Source organism: Panthera pardus, unplaced genomic scaffold (genome assembly GCF_024362965.1).
Source record: "Panthera pardus isolate Hobbes unplaced genomic scaffold, ASM2436296v1 HiC_scaffold_1, whole genome shotgun sequence".
Classification (NCBI taxonomy): domain Eukaryota; kingdom Metazoa; phylum Chordata; class Mammalia; order Carnivora; family Felidae; genus Panthera; species Panthera pardus.
Window position 1 is genome coordinate 44,033,328 of NW_026526654.1, and position 21,844 is coordinate 44,055,171.

At 39.6% G+C, this 21,844-nt stretch overlaps 2 protein-coding genes across 3 annotated transcripts in view; one reads left to right on the forward strand and one right to left on the reverse strand.

Moving 5' to 3' along the window:
- Positions 1-1,016, reverse strand: part of BORA (BORA aurora kinase A activator) — a 29,067-nt gene extending 28,051 nt beyond the window's left edge. For both annotated transcript variants that reach the window (XM_053898806.1, XM_019437176.2), the window contains exon 1: positions 802-1,016. In XM_053898806.1, the coding sequence (XP_053754781.1) occupies positions 802-939 (138 nt within the window). In that variant the 5' untranslated portion in view covers positions 940-1,016. The remainder of the gene's footprint in view (positions 1-801) is intronic.
- MZT1 (mitotic spindle organizing protein 1) lies at positions 497-18,868 on the forward strand. Its single transcript, XM_019437177.2, has 3 exons — positions 497-775; positions 11,164-11,309; positions 17,111-18,868. Exons 1-3 carry the CDS (start codon positions 703-705, stop codon positions 17,132-17,134), a joined length of 243 nt encoding a protein of 80 aa, XP_019292722.1. The 5' UTR covers positions 497-702; the 3' UTR covers positions 17,135-18,868.
- The last annotated feature ends 2,976 nt before the right edge of the window (positions 18,869-21,844 follow it).

Consider the following 21,844-nt stretch of genomic DNA (forward strand, 5'->3'; position numbering starts at 1 on the left):
TGCTTTCAGTCATCGGGGGATACGACCGTGGATAAAGAATCCACTTCTTGGAAGGCTGAAGCAGCTGGTTTCGTTGGGTGAGGAGCAGGGTGGACACTCAAGCCAGTGTCACCCCCCAACCCTACACGATCATACTTTGGCGTCCCCCCCCCCCCCAACTCTTCCTCACCTATTCCCTCGCTGCTCCCATTCACCCCGGGGAGAGTGGGCAGGTGGGTTCCGAGAAAGGAAAAGTGATCTCTCCAATTCCAGACAAGAGGAAAGGCCAGGGACTACAAAGAACATACCTAGTGGTGTGTGTAAAAAGGAAGCCCCCCAATAGGCGACTCCAGGGCGCTCCCGAGGGGCCAGGCCAGCTCCCACGACAAGCACAGACTCTTTAACTCCCCGCTTCCGCGCTGTCTTAGGCCAACCAGGGCACGGGCCTTGTGGGGAGCTAGCCAATCGCGACGTACCGCTGTCCGCGAACCAACCAATCGCATCGAGGCCGCGTAGTAAATTCGAATGGCAACTCCTCGCTTCACATTCCGCGCTGAGTAACGAGGCTCCAAATTTAAATCAACGCAGCCTCACGCTGGCGACGAGCGCGAGGGGCGGAGCCTGCCCGGCGTGAGCTGGGGACGCGCGGTGTGATTGCCCAGGAGAAAGGAAGGCGCTCCAGTTCCGGGTCAGGCCCTTTTCCCGCCTCCCTCGGCCTCCGCCATGGCGAGTAGCAGCGGTGCCGGAGCGGCGGCGGCGGCGGCGAATCTGAACGCGGTGAGGGAGACCATGGATGGTGAGTGCCCGTTTCTCCCCCTTTACCTTGTCTCCGTTTCCCGCAGCCAGGCCTCCCAGGCGACGATGAGTCCAGAAGGACTTTAGGTCCACTTCCTGCCCCAAACAGCATCTTTGAGGGTTCTCCCAAGGGACCCGCCAGGGCCGTAGGGCTGATGGCCCCATCCTTTGGGAGTTGTCTCTTCGTTCTTGCGTAGTTTGTCGCGCGCACGACGTTCGGGCCCCCACGTCAGCCCGGCACGCGCTCCGTGTTTACCGCGCGCCGCCCCCTCCCCGCGCGCCACGCCCCTTCGCTGCGTCTGGTCCTCTTGTCCTTTCCCCCCTTGCAGGCCTCGGGAGCCGTTGTCGCCCCACGCACCCACTTCTGAGCCGGACGTGGTGCAGAGTCCCCTTTCCTTATAGTCCCGAGCGAGGACAGTCTGCAGGTCTGTAAGGCCCTTGCAGACAGTGGCCTTGTGTGTTTGGTCACCTCTGTGTCCTTTGTCTCTTAGCAGTTCAGTAGGCGCTTGTTAGGTCAACCCCTTCATAACTGCTCTGTTTCGTCCTGGATCAAGTGACGCCCGTGTCTGAGGCTGTAGGTGTATTTAACCTGTTTTCGCGCCCGCAAGCAAGCGGGCGTAAAGCCTGCGCACACGTGCTACACGTGTCTTGGAGTTACCCTTTCTGTTCTCTCTACTCTCTGCCGGCTCGGCCACTTTGTACTCCTGGGGGTGAGTTTAGACAAGCTACTTAAACATCATTGAGCCTGCTTCTTTCTTTATTCTGTGTAAAATGAGAGCACTTTCTCCTTAGGTTATTGTGAATATTTAAGACAACCAGGTAAAGGCGTATCAAAGGCGATCAAAAAGTAGTTACTTTTATTTTTATGTTCTGTTACGTGTACATCCCACTTGCAGAATCCTTTGTCTCGCATCCACCTATGTGTGTTTGATGGATGTTAAAACATTGCGTTTTTGACATTTTCCAGTGGATACTGACATCAGTCTCCATCTTTATTGAACCCTAACTGTGGTGTGCAGTTCTCACTAAGTAGTGTCAGCCTTCCCGCTGTATCTCCTTGTCTGCTTTACTGTAGGGCCCCACTTAGTGATTCAGCTGCTTCTTATGGGGGCTTCTAATAAGGCTTCTTGCTTTTTCTGTACAGGTTGCTGCTTCCGTTTTATTTTTTTAATGTTTATTTGTTTTTGAGACAGAGAGACACCGCATGAGCAGGGAAGGGGCAGAGAGAGAGGGAGACACAGAATGTGAAGCAGGCTCCAGGCTGTCAGCACAGAGCCCGATGCGGGGCTCGAACTCATGAACTGTGAGATCATGACCTGAGCCGAAGTCGGACGCTTAACCGACTGAGCCACCCAGGCGCCCTGCTGCTTCCTTTTTAAAGAACTACTTATATTATTAGAATCTTTGCATCTAAGTTTTTACTTATCAAGAATCTATTTGGTGTTTCTCTGAAATGTAGAATTTGGTTCTTAACACCATTTTCAGCTTATTTCCCGTTCTTTCTCAGTGTACCACAGCATATTAGTTTTATTTTGTAAGTGGACTTAAATACATAAGAAGTGATATGTGTATAACATTACAGGTTTCCCCAGCTTTCCGAAAGCAGAGTGTTCTCATGAAACTTTTCCTAAGCTGAAATGGTATAAAGTGAAGAAGCAGTTAGTATTAACTTATATGGAAAATTTTTTGAGTGTTCTCAAATCCAGAAAATAATCTTTCTTAGACTTTTCTGATAACTTAAGACACATCTTGTTAACAGGTATACAAAAGAAATAGAGATAAAGCACATGTGCTCCCGGTAATAGTTCAAAGCTCTGGCAGCTTGATGGTGAGATACTGAGTGTAATTCCTGGGGAAGGAGCTTGGCAGTGATGCTCAAAATGCTGGGGTTACATGCTAATGGCTTGCTGCAAACAAGCACTGAACACTATTTTCACTTTCTGCCTTTTTTTTTTTTTTAACCCTCTTTGGATTTCTTTTGGTTAGCAAAAATAGCTATTAATATAGATCTTTCGTAAAAGCTAAGTGGAGACGAACTTTCAAAAAGTGGGGCGATGCTGGTTTTGTTTTACATCTTTGCTTGGAAGCCAGTGGGTTTTCTAACCGAATGGAGAGTAAGAGGCCTCACTTCCTGTTAGTTTTCTTATGTTAGCTATGCTCAGGTCCTTATTTATATGGCCATAGAATCCCATTTGAATGGAAAACTCACATTTTATTGCTGGTGGAATTGCCGATGTACAAATGAGAACTGATTGTACTGGTTGCATCAAGATTTTTACTGAGAGAAGTGTGTGTAAAATGATTATTGAGAGTATAAGCATGTGAAAAAGTGAAGAAATGACGTTTTTTTCTTTAAAGTTTATTTTAAAGTTTATGTATTTGCTTTGAAAGAGAGCTCTCTGCTGGGGAGTGGCAGAGACAGGGAGACAGAGTGAATCCCAAGCAGGCTTCACACTGCCAGCACAGAGCCCGATGTGGGGCTCAAACTCCTGAACCCTGAGATCGTGACCTGAGGCAAAATCTAGGGTTGGACACTTAACCGACTGAGCCACCCAGGCGCCTCATAAAGTCTATTTATTGAGAGAGCACGCACACACTGGGGAGAGGGAGAGAGAGAATCTCAAGCAGACTCTGTCAGTGCAGAGCCTGACATGGTGCTCGAACCCACAAACCGTGAGATCTTGACCTGAGCCAAAATCAAGAGTCCGATGCTCAACTGACTGAGCCACCCAGGTGCCCCTGACAGATTGTTTTAAAAATAAAAATTCAAAGAGAGGCTATGTGACTTTGAGAATGCTGCTCCTCTATACACAGTTTGCCCACAAACCTCAAGATAGAAAGGCCCCAGGTTGGCACTGGATCACCATTTGTTAAATGTGGCAGCTAGGGACTATTATGTCCATTAGAACTCTAAACTTACAGAAAATCCCTGCCATATGTCATGCCATAATTAGAGTCTAAGACAGTCACATAAAATGTGAAGTTGAATTATTGCGAAGTTAACAGAAAACTATATTTTCCATGTTGTCTATAATAATTGAGACACAAAGGTAAACACAGTGACACACTATAAATAATTGACCATACACTGAATTGGACAAGTTTACATGTTGTCATTTTATAATCCCATCTTCCTTCACATTCATTCCCAGAAATAAAACTTTAGCTTGCCCAACAGGCTAGACTGAACTACCCAAGTAGCATTAATATATGAAACTCTGTTAATGTGGGGTTTCCCTGTATTTATATCCACCCATGAGAGCCAAAAGTTTTTGAATCTGACTTCCCTCCTTCAAGGTCTAGTATATTTCTCCTCATTTTACTCCTCTAGAGTCAGCTAATAGTAATTTAATCTTTTAACGGATCTGAATGATGTTAGGGTTGTAGAACTCAGCTATGAACATTTTTATTTTTATTATGAAATAAACGCATTTTGATGATACTTCAGAAGCAAGTAGACTTTATAGTTTATCTGTGTGGCTCACTCTGAAAGGAACTTGACCGATTCTGGTCCTAATTTAGTATACGGTCTTGTATCAGTCCCCTGCTCTCATTTTTAGATTCTTAACATTCTCTCCCAGATTCCTTCTTTAAAATGTCAGCCTTTTCCAGATGCCTGGGTGGCTCAGTTGGTTAAGTGTTTGATTTCAGTTCAGGTCGTGATCTCACAGCCCATGAGTTCGAGCCCTGCGTCAGGCTCTGTGCTGACCGCTCAGAGCCTGGAGCCTGTTTCAGATTCTGTGTCTCCCTCTCTCTGCCCACTCCCACTTGTGCTCTGTCTCTTTCTCTCTCTCCAAAATAAATAAACATTAAAAAAAATTTTTTTTAATGTCAGCCTTTTCAGCTACCCCTCTCTCTGTCCTCCAGTGTACTCAGTGACCTTTTTTGCTTTTCAGCGTTTTGAAATTTTAGATACTCTTTATTGATAGTTTCATACTTTGAGTTTTGTTTTCCTATATTTTCTTTATGCCTCCAATTATTACTGGTAATTATGGTTTTTAACAATTGTGTTAAAAAAAAAACAAAAAAAAACTCCTTTATCTTTCACTGTAGTGCTGCTTAGTTATATACCAGGTAGTCAGCTAGAAAAAGGAGTTAAGAGAGTTCACAGTGTACAAGGCGGCAGTGTCAGTGAAACAAATGTATATTCCTTGCTGTCAGTCTAATTACTGATGGGAGAAATAAACCTAGCAGTCATTTTTCTTTCTTTGACCTTCCCTGCCTTCTTTTCTTTACTAAGCCCTTTCAATTCTTCCTACATCTCAAATTGAACCACTTGTCTCTATCCTGTTCATGCCATCTGCCATTCTATCACCAAGATTGCAATAACTTAGGACTCTCTTTCCAAGATCTATTCCATACTATGCAGCCAAAGTCTTTTAAAAATGAAAATCTGCTTGTATACTCCCGTTTTTATATCTTGCCAAAGTTCTAAAATCTTCAGTAGAGCCTTAGTGTGTGTTCATGTCTATCTTTTCTCATATTTTACACCTATGCTCCCCCTGTAATTACATTGCCTTTACATGAAGAGCCTTTCAGATCTATGAATTTATTCTGTGAACTTACCAAGTTCTGTCTAGCACAGGAACTTTTGCACAAGCTGTTTTCTTCACTCTCCCTCTCTTTGCACTTTTTCCTGCCTCTGCATTATTCAGGTTGTCTTCACCCTTGAAGTCTAAGTTTAATTGTCACTTTTTCAGAACAAATCTTTCCTAAACACTATCACAACTAAGTAGAATGTCCTTGTAATTTGTTTTGGAGGTATGCTTTTCTTGTCCCTGTTTCCCTTTTAACAAGGATCAGTTATTACTTCAATATCTATCTCACCTACACCATAATTTCATGAGGACTGGGACCATATTTACCTTTTTCATAACTATATTTACAGCAGTAACATAGGCATAAAATGCATGTAAGTACCAATTACACAGTAGGCACTATAGAAGTACTTATTACCGACAGGTTATGAAGTTAGGAAGTAAAGATCAACATAAATCTCATAAGCAAGCTTAAAGGAAAGAAATACTAGTACTGAGATGGACCTGAAAGAGAGCATGGAATTACATAGAAAAAGGCAGAGGAGAAAAGCATGAACAAAGGCATGAAGAGCGAGCAGAGCATTTATGGATAGGGGTCTACCAGGAAGAGAAAACTGGAGAGGAGAATTTGTCGGTATCAGTTAATGATGATGGTGATGATAATGTTGGCGAGTTGGAGTAGGGTCAGAGTATCTGTTCTGGTTTTCTGCTGTCATGTAACAAACCATCCCACGGTTAGTGAAATAAAACAGCAACACTTGTTGCTCACAGTTGTGTACTTGTCTCTCACAGTTCTGGACATTGGCCAGTCTTGTCTGGGTAGTTCTCATTGGGGGTCTCGTGCATTGCAGTTAGTGCTGATTCTGGAGTCATCCCAAAGCTTCTTCACTCACGTATCTTCTTTTTTTTTTTTTTGAGTTTATTTACTTATTTTGAGAGAGAGAGCGTGAGAACAAGCAAGCGGTGGGGAGGGGCAGAGAAAGATGGAGAGAGAGAATCTGAAGCAGGCTCTGCACTGTTAGAACAGAGCCTGACGTGGGGCTCGAAACTCACGACCTGTGAGATCCTGACCTGAGCCGAAATCAAGAGTCAGACACTCAACCGACTGAGCCACCCAGGCGCCCCACTCACATATCTTCTAGTTGACACTGCCTATTAGCTGGGCCTGCAGCAGGTCTGTTGTCTGGAACATGTGGGTTTGCTCCCAGTTGGTGGCTGGGTTGCCAGGGAGAGTGTCTCAAGAGAGAGCCAGGAGGAAGTTATATTATCTTTTTAAGCCTAGTGTCAGAAGTCATGCAGTGTCGCTGTTGAGAGATGCAGCCTGTGAGACCTGAGCATACCTGCACATTCTTGCTCTGGAGGCCAAGAAGGCAAGGCCCTGGCTGTTCTTTCTTCCTGCTATTTCTCAGGGAAATGTTTACAGTGACCAATGTGAGGAATGAGGTAACATCTATTCTACTTCAAGGTAAAGAGCAGGCTTGCTAACTGCTTACAGTAAAAGTAGGGATTTTCCATGCTTATTGTTCTTCTGTGACTGTAGTCTGGCAACATAATGTACTCTCTTGCTATGTAAAAAGGAAAACTACCTGGTTATTTCAGTGTTTGCTGAAAAGGTATTCATAAGACTCAACACTTTTTTCCTAATTTTAGAGTCTTAGCAAAGAAGACAGTAAATGTTACACCAAAGGATAGCTATATGAAATCACCATCATCCTTAACATGAATGTTAAAAGCATTCTAAATAAAATCAGAAATACCTGCTTTTTTTAAGCATTAATAGGAAAGTTTTAGCAGATAGTGCAGGATAAGAAAAGGAAAAGACTGTTAAGAAAGATGTGAAACTATTATTTGTAGGTAAAATGATTATCTATTAGAAAACACAAGAGAATCAACTGAAAACCGAAAAACTTCAGTAGAGTTAAAGATGACTGGCTACAAAATAAAAATAAGTATTATGAGCATATTATGGGTATCTGCACTAACCACTTAGAATATACCAAAGCAAGGTAGAATGAATTTGTGAAAACAATCAAAACTAAAAATTAAAGAAATTAATGATTCACTATCAAAATTGATGATGATTGAGCACTTGCCGAAACTTTCTACTCCAAGCATATAAAAAGGACCGGAAATAATACTAACATGCAATTATCAGCCCAGCAATGTTTAAAAACAAGAAAGGAAGATCTCCTGGTTAGAAAGAGAGGTTTTCCCCAAAGAGAAGAGCAGATGGGCACCACAGCAGGAGATTGGGAATGAAACCTGACAAAGCATGCTGCCCTGCCCGAGAGAAGCTGGGGCCAGAAACGTGCCATCTGCCACGGCCAGGGATTGGGAAGGACCGTCCGTGTGTCCTGTGGGTCTGGAGCCAGGGTGTTTCCACCAGTCTGATCCAGAGGGCTGGGGCTGGCGTGACACTACCGGTCCAAGAATGCTTCTCCAATTCAGGACATCAATAAAGATCTCCTTTGGAAGATGAGCTTCCAACCAGAAGTCACAGAAGTACCTAAGGTAGATGAAAAACATAAACAACTCACATACAAATTGAAAAAGAGGGGGAAAGTTTAGTAGTAACAGGTAACTCTTTTTTTGAGCACTACCAGATGCCAGTGGACACGGCATTCTGAGTATGTCCTGTAATCCTCACAATGATCCTGTAAAGTATTATTACCCCACTTTCACAGAATGATAAAATAAAGGCATAGAAAGGTTACCTTGCTTACTAAGTAATGAAGGTGACATTTGAACTCACCTAAGAGGTACTTAGCCTCTAGAGATCAGACACTTAAGCATTCTCTTTTCCTGCTGGCTTATACTTAAAGAAACAGAAAACACAAATCTCAAAAATGGCCAAAGATAAGAATATAGCTTCAAATAGGTAAAGGCAGAAACAACAGTCATGAAATAAGTGGTTATAAAAAAGCATGTAACTATGAAATAAGAACAAGCAGAGGCACTGGGTCACTCAGGGTTAAGCGTCCCAACTCTTGATCTCGGCTCAGGTCTTGATCTAACAGTTCATGGGATCTAGCCCCACGTTGGGGCTCCTTGCTGACTGGGCGCAGCCTGCTTGAGATTCTTTTCTTTCCCTCTCTCTCTGCCCACCCCCACCCCCACTCCCCACCTTTATTTGTACTCTTTCCTGCTCTGTCTTTCAAAAATGGTTAAATAGAGGTGCCTGGGTGGCTCAGTTGGTTGGTTAAGCGTCTGACTTCAGCCAGCTCATGATCTCAGGGCTTCTTGAGTTCAAGCCCCTTGTTGGGCTCTGTGCGGACAGCTCAGAACCTTGAGCCTGCTTCAGATTCTGTGTCTCCCTCTCTCCCCGCTCCCCACTCGTGCGCACACACGCGTGGTCTGTCTCTCTCTCTCTCTCTCTCTCTCTCTCTCTCTCTCTCTCTCTCAAAAAGTGAATAAACATTAAAAAGTTTAGATAAACTTAAAAACAACAAGCAATTCTGAGGGGAAATTAGAAATCTCAAAACAGAGTTAGTGAAATAAATTCAACATAACATGAATTACAGCCTACATACAACTGAAGAGCATTATTGGTATGTTGGCATATCCAGACTGAAGAAATGAAATGGAAAGGGCTGTCAGCTTCCAGCCATGGTGGAGGAACAACCCGGATTTACCCTCCTGCCTGGAAAACAACAACAAAACCGATACAGAACAATGGTTTTCAAGACACTGGACATCAGGCTGTGAAGGAAAGTGATCCTAAGCACAGTAAATGAAGTGAGCCCAGTACTTTCCTGTTCTTGGTACCTTTAGAGAGTTCCCAGCAGTTGGGGGGTGTTGTGAACCCAGGTAGAACTCAGTGGACCCCCTGAGTTAGCAAAAGGAGGTTATAGAGTCCAGGGAGACCAAGGCAGGTAGAGTTTGCAAGACAGAATACCTGAGAGGAAAGAGGTTACAGAGGATTCTGGAGATCAGGAGAAGGGTCCTCCTCAAATATTCAGAAGAGCATTGACTAGCACGTACGTATGAGGAAAGTACCCCAAAAGCTAGAAAAGGCATCCAAAAGAATTAGAAGGAACAGTACGCCATGCTTATACAAGGCTTCTCTCTACCAGCCGGAATGGAAAGCTTCATAATTCACGAGGCATTGAGTATAGTACTCAGGAGCATCTTTCCTCAGTGATGAGGAACAGTTAGCTGTGCACTAAACAGGGCTCTAATCCTGACTATGTAAATCTTAAATGACTCAAACTGTTTTCAGTTAACTGCATCTCATTACAAAACTTAAGAATATGTACAGAAATACTTATCAACCAACAAGGTAAAATTTACAATGTCAAGCATCTAATAAAAAATTATTAAGTATACAAAGCAGGAAAATGCAACCAATGATAGGAGAAAATTGAATCAGTTGAAACAGACCCAAAATTGGCACAGTTTTTAGAATTAGCAAGACAAGGACCTTAGAACTGTACTCCATGTGTTCAAAAAATTAATTAGAGGCATGGGAGACATTTTTTTAAAAAAACTTGAAATTCTGGAGATGAAAATGAATGTCTGATATAAAAAGGTGAAAAGGGTCCATTTCATGCACATTGTGAATAGTGTAATAGTTTTCAGAAGGAGTTAGACTTAATGGATCATTCAGTATTGTTAACTTGTCCATTCAACACCGTAGTTTTTATGCAATGCAAGTCAGAATCCACCTGGAGTTTGTTTTTGGAATTGATCAGGATTTTTAAGTTCACTGAGAGAACAAAAAAGCTTACAAAAATGAAAGATTACAAAGAATCTTGAAACTTCTACATGCTGATAAAGGTTAGTAATTAAATAAGATAGACATGCAACAAATCCATAGGTAAATGGGAATTTACTATGTGATAAAGATGGCATCTTAATTGAATGGTAAAAATATGAGTCACTCAATAAATAGTATTGAGGCAGTGAACTTATTTCAGATCCTATTTTCCACCCGACTCCAGGGAGTTAAATATTTAAATGTTTATAGGTGGGCAGGAAATAAACTTTGAAGTGATGGAAGGATATACTGATGGATAATTCTATAATCTTTGCATGGGGAATAACCTTCTAAATATAATGCCAAGAGAAAATAATATAGGAAGCAATAGATAATATGTTGGCCATTGACTTAACAAATTCTAAACATGCTCTGGGGAACAACCACCATAAAACAAAATTTAATGAAGCCAATGTATTTATATTCTGTGCTGCTTTTTGCTAGTGTTTCTCATGTCAATTACTTTCATAAACTACAATAAAATGAAGTAACTATAAAAAATGAAGTTAAAAAATAAACTTTTGTTTTTTACTATTAGATTTCAATAGACATGATTCCGTCAAATTGTAGACGCTTCTAAGCACTTTTAAAGCCTTAAATATGTACATTACTGAACAATTCCACTTCTAGGAATTTATCCTAATAAAATGAAATTAGTATGTACAGATGCTTATCACAGTATTACTTCAGTGGGGGAAACATGAGACCCACTTAACTCTTAAAATAGAGTAGCTAAGTAATGTATGGTGTTTTCCTATAATGGGATGTTATGTGACTAAATTACATTGTAAAAGGTTACTAAAAAATGGGGAAATGTTTAGAATAATCCTGATTATGATGCATATACTTAAGATATTAAGTGAGTGGTAGAATATAAATCACAGTGTAAAATGCAGTTATGCGGAGGGAGGGTGGTGTAAGACTGTTTTTGGTTCTAGGACTAAGTAAGAGCAAGACAGTATACTTGACAATTTCAAAATCTAGGGATGCTGTGCTAGTTCTTTGATACTGTGCAGTATTCTATGAATTAAAAACAGTAATGTGTGCATATTTTGAAATGTAATTTTTTTGAAGTTTTCTCAATGTCTTTTTCAGTTCTGTTGGAAATTTCAAGAATTTTGAATACTGGCTTAGATATGGAAACTCTGTCTATTTGTGTACGTCTTTGTGAACAAGGAATTAACCCAGAAGCTCTATCGTCGGTTATTAAGGAACTTCGCAAGGCCACTGAAGCACTAAAGGTTAGAGATTTGTATGTTAGTTCATTGTAAATAAAAATACTTTTTTATTTTTTAATGAATTTATGTGAAAGATCCTAGTTAAATATTATTAAACTAACTTCTGTCACCATTAGAAATTCTGAAAACCAGGATCTTTGTAGCATATGTTCAACTACAAAAATTGCTACTATCGTGGACCATGTTGTCTCTCACAGAAGTCTCCAGCTGTGTTTAGAATTTTCCTTGCGTTGTGACTAAAGTTGTGTCTGTGCCCAAAAAGATGTGTTCAAGGCCGGTACCTGTGAATGTGACCTTACTTGGAAATAATGTATCAGCAGGTGTAATTAAGGTGAGCTCATAATGGATTAATGAGCGATGTTCTTATTAGACAAGGAAAATTTGGACCAAGATACACAAAAAGAGTGCCATGTGGAGACACAGACAGACATGGGAGAATGGCTTGTGACAGTGGAGGCAGAGATGAGAGTGGTGGCCAAGGATTGTTGGCAGCCATCAGAAGCTAGGAAGAGGCAAGGAAGGATCTTCTGCTAGAGCCTTCTGACTCCTTGATGTTGGACTTCTAGCCTTTAGAACTGTGAGAAAATAAATCTCTGTTGTTTTCAGCCACCCAGTTTGTTTGGAACCTGGTGATGGCAGCTCTAGAAATCTAACTCAGATTTCACTTTTAGAAAGTGGGGTGCTGTTGTAATAAACACCTACAAGTGAGGAAGTGGCTTTGGAATTGGGTGATGGGTTGAGGTGGGAAAATTTTACACCACTTAATAGAGCCCAGATTTCCTTGAAAAAACTTGGTAGAACTGTGGACATTAAAAGCAGTTCTGGTGACGGCACAGAAAAGAGAGGAGAGCTGTACAGAAAGCTTTATTTGTCTTAGAGAATACACACATTATTATGAACAGAATGTTGCTGGAAATAATGGACATTAAAGGGGCTTCTGGTGAGACCTCATGAGGATCATATTATTGAACTCTGGAGGGAAGGTTGTCCTTGCTATGGAGTGACAGAGCACTTGGCTCAATTATGTTTTACTATTGGAAGAAAAATAAAACTTGTAAGTGATGAACTTGGATAGCTAGCAGAGGAAATTTCCTAGCAAAGTGTGGAAAGTGCAGTCTGATTTTTCCTTTGCTACTGAAAAATAAAATATAAGAGGAATAAGAAATCAAGGAAGGAACTGGTAAGTCAAAAGGAACCACCACTTGATTTGGAAAATTATCAGCCTTACCCCAGAGCATGCTCTGGAGAGAAGGCCCAGGGTGTGGATTTGGTAAGGAGATTATGTGCATGACTCCTAGATGCAGTCAACTGTCTGTGCACAGAACACTGCCAGCCTGACTGAAAGCAACCGGGACAAAATGAAAGAAGGCTAGGGTTCTTAAGGAAGGAAACTAACACAAAAAGGCAAACAGAGCATATTCACAGAGCAAAAATTTATCATAAAGAGACTATCTGTACAGTTCTCACTGCCAGCACCCAGAAGTTCCTGGGAGCTCCCCCATCACTAACGTGTCCTGTTCCCCTTCCAGTAGCTACTGTCCTGACTTTTATGGTAGATACTTTCTTTGAACAGTTTTACTGTCTAACATGGGTCTTTAAACTGCAGGCTAATTTTATAAAATTTTCGAGCTTGATATAAAGAGAATCTTAGAGCACAATCTTTACCTAGTTCTTCATTTAACATTATGGTCTTTTTTAATCTTTATTTTTGAGAGAGAGACAGAGCATGAGCGTGAGCAGGGGAGGGGCAGAGAGAGGGAGACACAGAATCTGAAGCAGGCTCTACCCAGGCTCTGAGCTGTCAACACAGAGCCCTACACGGGGCTTGAACTCCGCGCACCACGAGATCAGTACCCACGCTGAAGTCAGAGGCTTAACTGACTGAGCCACCAAGGCGCCCCCATTTAACATGTTTGAGAGAGTTTTTGTGTTTTGGTTTTTTTGAGTATAGTTGACATACAATGTTACATTAATTTCAGGTGTACAACTTAGTGACTTGACAGATTTATACATTATATGTTCACCAAAAGCTGCCATCTGTCCCATGACATCACTATATTTCTTTATGCCTCGCCTTTTATTCCTGTGACTTATTCATTCTGTAACTGGAAGCCTGTCTCTCCCTCTCCCCTCACGCGTTGTGCCCATCTGCCTCCCTGCTCCCTTCTGCAACCATCAGTTTGTTCACTTTTTATAGGTCTGATTCTGATTTTGTTTTTATTTTTTTGGATTCCACTTATGAGTGGGATCATGTGAGGGTCATTTATGTTGTGTGTAGCTGTAACACAGTCCTTTCCACTGGAATAATCATGCTTCATTACACAAATATACTACTATTTATTTATCCTTTCTACCTTGTGTGGATATTCGATTGCTTCCAGTGTGAGGCTATTAGGAATATGCTGCTATGAGTATAGTTGTCCATGTCTCGTGATGCATATATGCATGCATTTCCTTTGGGTGTGTATTCTAGAAATAAAGTTGCTTGGTTGTTAGGTTATGTTTATCTTCAACTTGAATAGATAATGCTAAACTCTTCTAAAGTAGTTGTGCTAATTTCTGTTTACAGCAGCAGCATACGAATTTCCCTTCCTTGCTCCACGTCTTTGTCAATACTTAATATTGGGAGTGTTTTTAATTTTAGTCAATTTTGCTGGGTATGTGTAGGTTTCTTATATAGTTTTATTTGCATTTCTTCTAATACCAGAGAGGTTGAATGTTCTTACATAGTTTTGGCCATTTTCTTTTGCAAGATAACCTTTTCAAGTTGCTTGCCCATTTTTTCTGGCTTATTTTCCCTTTTTTGCTGGTAGTCTTTCCTTAAGTATTCTGAATGTGAACGTTTTGTTAACTGTGCATGTAAGATTACTAAGTTCTTTTAGTCAGGTTTTTAAATAATTATAAAATCTATTCAGACTTGGGGCACTGGGTGGCTCAGTTGGTTAAGTGTCCAACTCTTGATTTCAGTTCAGATCATGATCTCACAATTCATGAGTTCGAGCCTTGCATTGGCCCCACACTGACCATGCAGAATCTACTTAGGATTCTGGCTCTCCCTGTCTCTCTCTTCCCCTTCCTGTTTGCAGGCACATGCTCCCTCCCTCCCTCCCTCCCCGCCCCCCTCAAAATAAATATTTAAAAAAAAAAAAAAAAAACCGGGAGGAGAATCCTGAAAAGTTTGTAGCAAAGAAGAAAATTGTTAATTAGAACTTTTTCATGTTTTCTTTAAAGGCATTTTTGAAATCTGTATATAATTTGTATTAAAGAAGGAAACAAGTCCTTCAGAACCACCCACAAGATAACCAGTGATATTTGGCAAATACCATTCTAGATGGTATGCTACTTTAAAAATAATGTGAACCACACCTGTCTTTCCTTGATCACTCTTTACTCTTTACAGACTTTTTAAATTTTTTTTTTAATGTTTGTTTATATTTGACAGAGACAGAGCATGAGCTTGGGAGGGGCAGAGAGAGGGAGACACAGAATCTGAAACAGGCTCCAGGCTCCGAGCTTTCAGCACAGAGCCTGATGTGGGGCTTGAACTCATGAGCTGTGAGATCATGATCTGAGCCAAAGTCGGACGCTCAACCAACTGAGCCACCCAGGCACCCCATCTTTATAGACTTTTTAAATGTATGGTTGTTTTCCCCTTTTTGGGTGGTTGCTAGTAATTAATTTCTCTCATACTTTTTCTTTCAGAACTAAAAATAGGGTAAGGAAAAACTGTTCCTATTGTGTTTTCTGCCTTTACCTTGAAATCCTGGTGATTAGAATATAATTGTGTGGTACTTAACTCTATTTTAGAATGTGTAAAATATAAATCGAGGACATCCTGAAATGTTGCAAGGAGCTGTTGGTCTGAAACATCCAGTTTTTCCTTTGTTCTTTAGCTAACTGTAGAAAATTGCAACCATTCTTCATTAATTATTTTGCCTTTCTTTCTCATACATTTGTATATTGATAATGTTTAAGTCATTTATAGTAAAAGTAACTGGTTGTGTGTAACACAATTAGGTCAGTTTCTTAAGCATCAATAGATATGTCACATTATGTGTATCTCTCACAGCATAGATAGGACATTAGGTGCAGTTTTTAAAAAATAGACTTTATTTTTATGAATGATCTATCAACACTGAATTTTGGTATTGTCTCCTTAGAGCTAGTATTTATGTGTAAGTAATCATTCACACATTGTGATTTCAGAAATTCTGGGCAAAACCTACTTTCCTGTATCTTCTACTTTTAGTGCCAAGGGGCCTTGAATTGTACTGTTGATGCATTCCTATGCAGAATAAGCCTTGCCCTTTCTCTTGCAGCTGTCCTGTATGATGATATCTTAGGGTGACCGACGTGTCTCCTCACTGTATGAACGTCTTGTACAGCATGAGGACATTGGAGACAGCTGGGAGAGAAATGAGGGATTCAATAAGTCTTGTGTCCCCACCCATCCTCCCAAAGGAGGGAATAAATGTACACAGGAAAGGGAAGTGTGAAAGACAAGACTTGTTAAGGTTGGTTTTTCCCCAGGGCCAATGCTTACGAGATTTTGGAGTCTCTAATGACAATCTGGTAACTAGTTCTCTAGGATGCCATTACTGTCCTTTCAAACAGAGTAGTGCTACATTCATGTAATGGGAATGCTGTACAGGGTTAATGGTTTGCTTAGTTTAGGTGAAAATACTTATTTCAATGTCTGTATCTTGGAGGAGAATCTCTAAAATTCGTACGAAAATGGAATGCGGCTGGACAAAAAGTTAAAGGTACTTTAATTTTTAAAAATTTCTGTAGTTGTCTATATTATTCAAGTCTTCCTTGAAGTAGATGATACTAAAATGTGGGTTAGGAAGAAGACAAAGTGCCTAAAGGTATGTAGCTAAATCTAATATAAGAACCTATAAAGGTAGAAAGAAGTAGGAAATCTTTTAGAATAAGGGGAATGTTTTTCAAACTAGTTTTCTAATCCTTGTGAATGATAAACCTAAAGAAGCGAAAGGCTAATTAGAATAGCCAACTATCTGGACGAGGTAGGTTCTGTTGATTGCAGAGAGAAGGTTTCAAATTGAGAACTACAATTTTCCCAGCACGTTAAGTGATTTTCATGAAAGGCCTTCGAACTTAGACTAAACATAAAAGCAAGTTTTAATTATGAAGTTGAAACATACAAGAATTACAAGTTTACCCTGTATTTCTGAAACACTTGTTTAAAATCATCATTTTCATATTTGGAATTAAGAAATTGTTTAAATTTTAATCTTTTAGAAATCTGTATCAAATCATTTACTGATAATAATAATATAGTGTCTGGAAATTCCTGCAGAATAATCGGGGAAAGTATACTAGTTGGTGGAATAGGTGAAGCAGGATTAGCCATGTGTTCAGTATTCCTTTTGCCCTTTTTTTTCTCTGCCCTGTAACAGAAAGGTCTTTTTCATTCTTAATCCCCTTTTCACACTAAAATGAAACATGCAGAAACAGATAAACCAATAAAGACTGGATAAGGTGGATACAGTGTGTGGACAAGGTCTGCTGTGGGTCAGTTTTTCAAGTAGCAGAATATTTTTATTTTTACGTTAACTGCATTAAGATGATATAACAATTTTCCACTGTTAGCCTAGCAGTCAGTTCAAAAGGTAGTTCTAATGTACTGCAAAAAGTGAAAAACACTGCATTATCCTGGTGCAAGTGGCTTGGTATATGTGGGGGAGGAATTGTTTGTTAATGACAGTACAGTATTGACAAATATATCTCTGTGGTGTCTTTTCCATGATTTTATTATAATGAAACTTACTTTCTTGTTCTAGGCTGCTGAAAATGCGACAAGCTGACTTTCTGGAGAAATCCTGATGAGATATGTCAGGCTCTTCAAGAGGATTTGAAGATTGCATTGTAGTCAAGAATGTACAATGAAATTACTGCATGCAGCAGTGTAGAAACATTTTCCTTTTTAAAAGAATTATAAAACCATAGCTTTATAAATCAGTGGAAAATGGCTTACAGAGAGAACTATCAGATGTGTTTACATCACATCTTACTTTTTTTTAACAGCTCTAATGCTGGTTCATATTTATGTATTCCTTATTTATAGCTCTGATAGCTTTAATTTTCTAAGCAGTCTGTCTATCAGATGTGCACATCTGCTGTGCCTGGTTGAAGTATAGTGGAGCCCATCAGAAGTAATGTAGTAGTTATGACTTGTTGACATTTCCATTATAAAATTTAATTTTGAATTGTTTATGCAAAATAACCGTGGATTCATGTTGTACTGGGTTAAAAGTTGACAGAATTTCAGCCACCTTATTTATGGATTTGATTTAGACTTAGGTATATCAGATTCTTTCTTATAAGAGCATGGAAATCATTGTTTTCATCTGCTCTTTAACAAAGAATATTTAGTTTTTTAAACAAAAGTTTTTCTGGCAGTTAATAGTATGAACCAGATTGTTTTTGTATTGACTGAAAAATAAAACTTAGAAACTTAGATTTTAAAAGTAATGGCAGTGCTTAGTTTTATTTGTCATTTGGATTATTTACATTTAATGAGAATATTAATTGATAATATTTTTTTTCTAAGTTTTATACTCTAAACATGATGGCCTAGAAAAATAAAGCATAGTGAAACATTTCCAACAGGCAAAATTCTTTAATTTTATTACAGAAAAATAATTTGAGTGGTTATCTAATAAATCACTAAAGAGGAAGTATCTTTCAACAAATATGATATTTTCTGAAGGAATACATATTTGCAGTCATTAAACAAAAAGTAAATAATCAAATGTTCTATATCAGGAATTGTAAGTATCAACTTTCTAAGGTCATTTTTTTGTGTCATTATTTTTTCCCTGAAAGTTTTAATGAATCAAAGTGATGGTTCAAAATAAATTTTGGGAAATTTACAATAGTGTTAATTCTGCTCCTGTAACAGAATCTCAATGGAATATTTTCCCCCAGACTAATATTTTAATCTGATCTTATTTTAGGTTTTGTTAGCATTCTTTTAAATGATAGTACAAGCATTTACTCTTTAGCAGCTTTTTTCTTCAGACAAAGTAAGGCTTAGTAGTATCTAAGTGGCAACCTTCTGTACTGTTGTAAAAATCTCATCTTTTAATTATTTTGACTTTGAAAGTGGATAACCTCTTTACCAAGGGCACTGGAAGGTCTATTGGCAGAACCTGGTTGAGAGACAATAAAGACTTGTGATGCTAAATCATTTATTTGTTAATAAACACTGCATATATTGCATGTTGTTACTTACAAAATCATAAAGAGAACACATTTGTCAGGCTCCAAAATTTGTATATACCCTTAGGCCACAAGAGTTAATAGTTTTATTTATGATTTTGTAGATTAAGTTATTTATGTATGAAACAAAGCAGGAAAATATATTGAGTATGTTTACAAAGAACTTTAATGTGTTACACTTAAATGTAAACATATATTTTTAATGCATACTTAAGTACTATTTAACGAAATCAAAACAAATTATAATGATACAATTGGCAGTGTTATGCATGTTGTCAGTGACAAAAATAAAACCATTTTGGTGGTATTGGCATGTACTTTTGATTTAGTTTATGCTTTTGTGTGTACAACTTGTGTTTCTGTAGGTATTCTTATATTTAGATGCTGATTAGTTACATGTGAATGAAGACTATTTGAGGGCAGACTAAATTTACAGTGTAAAATCAGGCTTGAGGTGTGAAATGGAATATTTTTCTCCTGGTACTTAAAGGAGATAGCTATATTAGCATTGCCCAGGCTTCCCCTGGGTGGGTTAAGCGTCCAACTTCAAGTCCCATGATCTCCTGGTTTGTAAGTTCCAGCCCCTCATCAGGCTCTGTGCTGACAGCTCAGAGCCTGGAGCTCACTTGGGATTCTGTGTCTCTCTGCCCCTCCCCCAGGTGCCCTAAGCCACATTTTATGTATATATATTTTTACATTTTTTTTCATGTTTGTTTTTTTGTGTGTGAGAGAGAGCGCGAACAGGGGAGGGGCAAAGAGAGAGAATCTGAAGCAGGATCCATGTTGTCAGCACAGAGCCCGACCGACAAGGGGCTTGAATCCACAAACTGTGAGGTCATGACCTGAGCCAAAATCAAAAGTCAGATGCTTAACTGACTGAGCCATCCAGGCACCCCTTGCCTTATTTTATATTTTAAAATGTATGCAACATAAAATTTACTATTTTAACCATTTTTAGGTTTTACAGTTCAGTGACAATAACAACATTCACACTGTTGTGCAACCATCACTATCTAGAACTTACTATCCAAACAAATTCTACCCATTAAGTGGTAACTCCCCACTTCCCTTTAGCCCATTTTTCTAGGTGAACATTTTTCTACTTTTTTTCTGTGAATTTGACTATTCTAGGTATCTCATATAAGTCAAATCATACAGTATTTGTCCTTTCATGTCTCTTTTCACTAAGTGTTAGGTTTTCAAGATTCTTCCATTATAGACGCAGCTGGGTGGTTCAGTCAGTTAAGGGTCAGACTTCAGCTCAGGTCATGATCTTATGGTTCATGGGTTCGAGCCCCACATTGGGCTCTGTGCTGACAGCTCAGAGCCTGGAGCCTGCTTCGGATTCTGTGTCTCCCTCTCTCTCTCTGTCCATCCCCTGCTTGTAGTCTATCTCTCTCAAAAATAAATGTTAAAAAAAAAATTAAAAATATTCTTCCGTTATGTATCAGAATTTCATTCCTTTTTAAGGCTGAAAAATATTCCATATTAATATGTTTACCATATTTTGTTTATCCATTCATCCAGTGAATATTTGGGTTGTTTCTGTCTTGGCTATTGTGAATAATGCTGCTTTTAATATTGGTATCTAAATATCTAGTCAAGTGCCTGCTTTTGATTCCTTTTGGTATATAGCCAGAAGCAGAATTGCTGGACCTTGTGCTTAATGTGGGATTAATTTTTTGAGGAACTGCCATATTGTTCCATACAGTGGCTGTACCATTTTACATTCCCATTAGCAATGTTCAAGGATTCCAGTTTCTCTGCATCCTTGCCAATGCTTTGTTTTTGTTTCTTTAAATAATAGCCATTGTATAGGTGTGAAGTGGTAACTATGGTTTTAATTTGCATTTCCCTAATTGTTATCTTGACCATCTTTTTATATATACTTACTGGCTATTTGTGTATATATATCTTTTGAGAAATGTCCATTTGAGTCCTTTGCCCAATTTTCAATCGTTTTTGTTACTGTGGATTCTTTTTACATTCTGGGATGATAATGCTTATCAGATACATGATTTGCAAATATTTTTTCCCAGTCTATGGGTTGTTTTTTCACTTTCTTGACAGTGTTCTTTGCACAATTTTTTAATTTTGATGAAGTCTTATTTAGGTATTTTTTTCTTCTGTTGCCAGTGTTTTTGGTGTCATAGCAGAGGCACCCCAGAATGCTGAGTTGACAGGTGCAAGGCTGTAGCATAATGAAGAACCCAACATGGTGTAAGCTCTGCAGTTCTTACAATCTCTCGGAGTCAGACTCACCTGGTTTCCTGTTCAGCGCCATGATTTTGGGCAAGTTACTACTGAGATCCAGCGTCCTTTTATGAAAAAGGGGGGGATTTATCCCTACCTCATAGACCGTGTGTGGAAGATTCTTTGCCATGTACCTGAAACACACTAAATGCTTATTTTTGTACAAACATTCCATTGAGTCAAGAGTGAAGAACTGTTTAAGAATTCTGCATAAAACTAGGATAGTAGAATAAACTAGGTGCCCACAATGAAATGTGGAGCTGTGCTTCCTATGGCAAGTGACTGAAAACTCCCCCTTTTGGACTTCCTGACTCCATTTGAAATGATATTTTCTTTATTTTCACAGTTATACAGGAAGGAAGATCAAGACATCCTACCAATAAAACTAAAAGATTAATTGAGTGTAAAGTCTTACATAGCTAATTAGTGAAAGGAGCCCATTGGGGATGGAAATGTGTTGGGAGAAGCAGGATTATGAATAATTGCAAAATCTCTATTTTCAACATAAAAAGAGCTCATTGTTCTCAGTTGCTTTCTGATAAACCCGATGGGAATATCAGTGATCTTTGTTCCTGCTGAACACTGAGAACCATCATGTAAAATAGGAGCAAACAGCTGGCTAAAGGAAACCTCAGGCGGAAGTCGGCTTATAGAACATGGTGAGGGAGGAGGGGTAGCCAGGGAGAGAGAATTTGGTAAGGCTTAATTTTGGCGCCAGATGTACACCATTCCTGCTCTCATCTGGCTTTACCTAATAGACACAGAAAGGACTTTACCAACTATGGCCAAGTTTAGAGAGGAAGAGAAGAGTGTTTTCAGTGGACCAAAGACGAAGGGAAGTGCTCTGATGTCACGATCTCCTGCGCTGTTGCTAGGTTGAAACGCTACCATGCAAGGACCGTGGGAGCCCTGCAGTCTCAGGGAAAACTGGTGTGGCCCCAGCCTTCCAGGCAGCAGCCACCAACACGACGCAAATAGGAGGAGAGAGGGCTGTTGTGATGGATTATTAGGACTCCCATGCTGTTACTTTCATCAGTTCA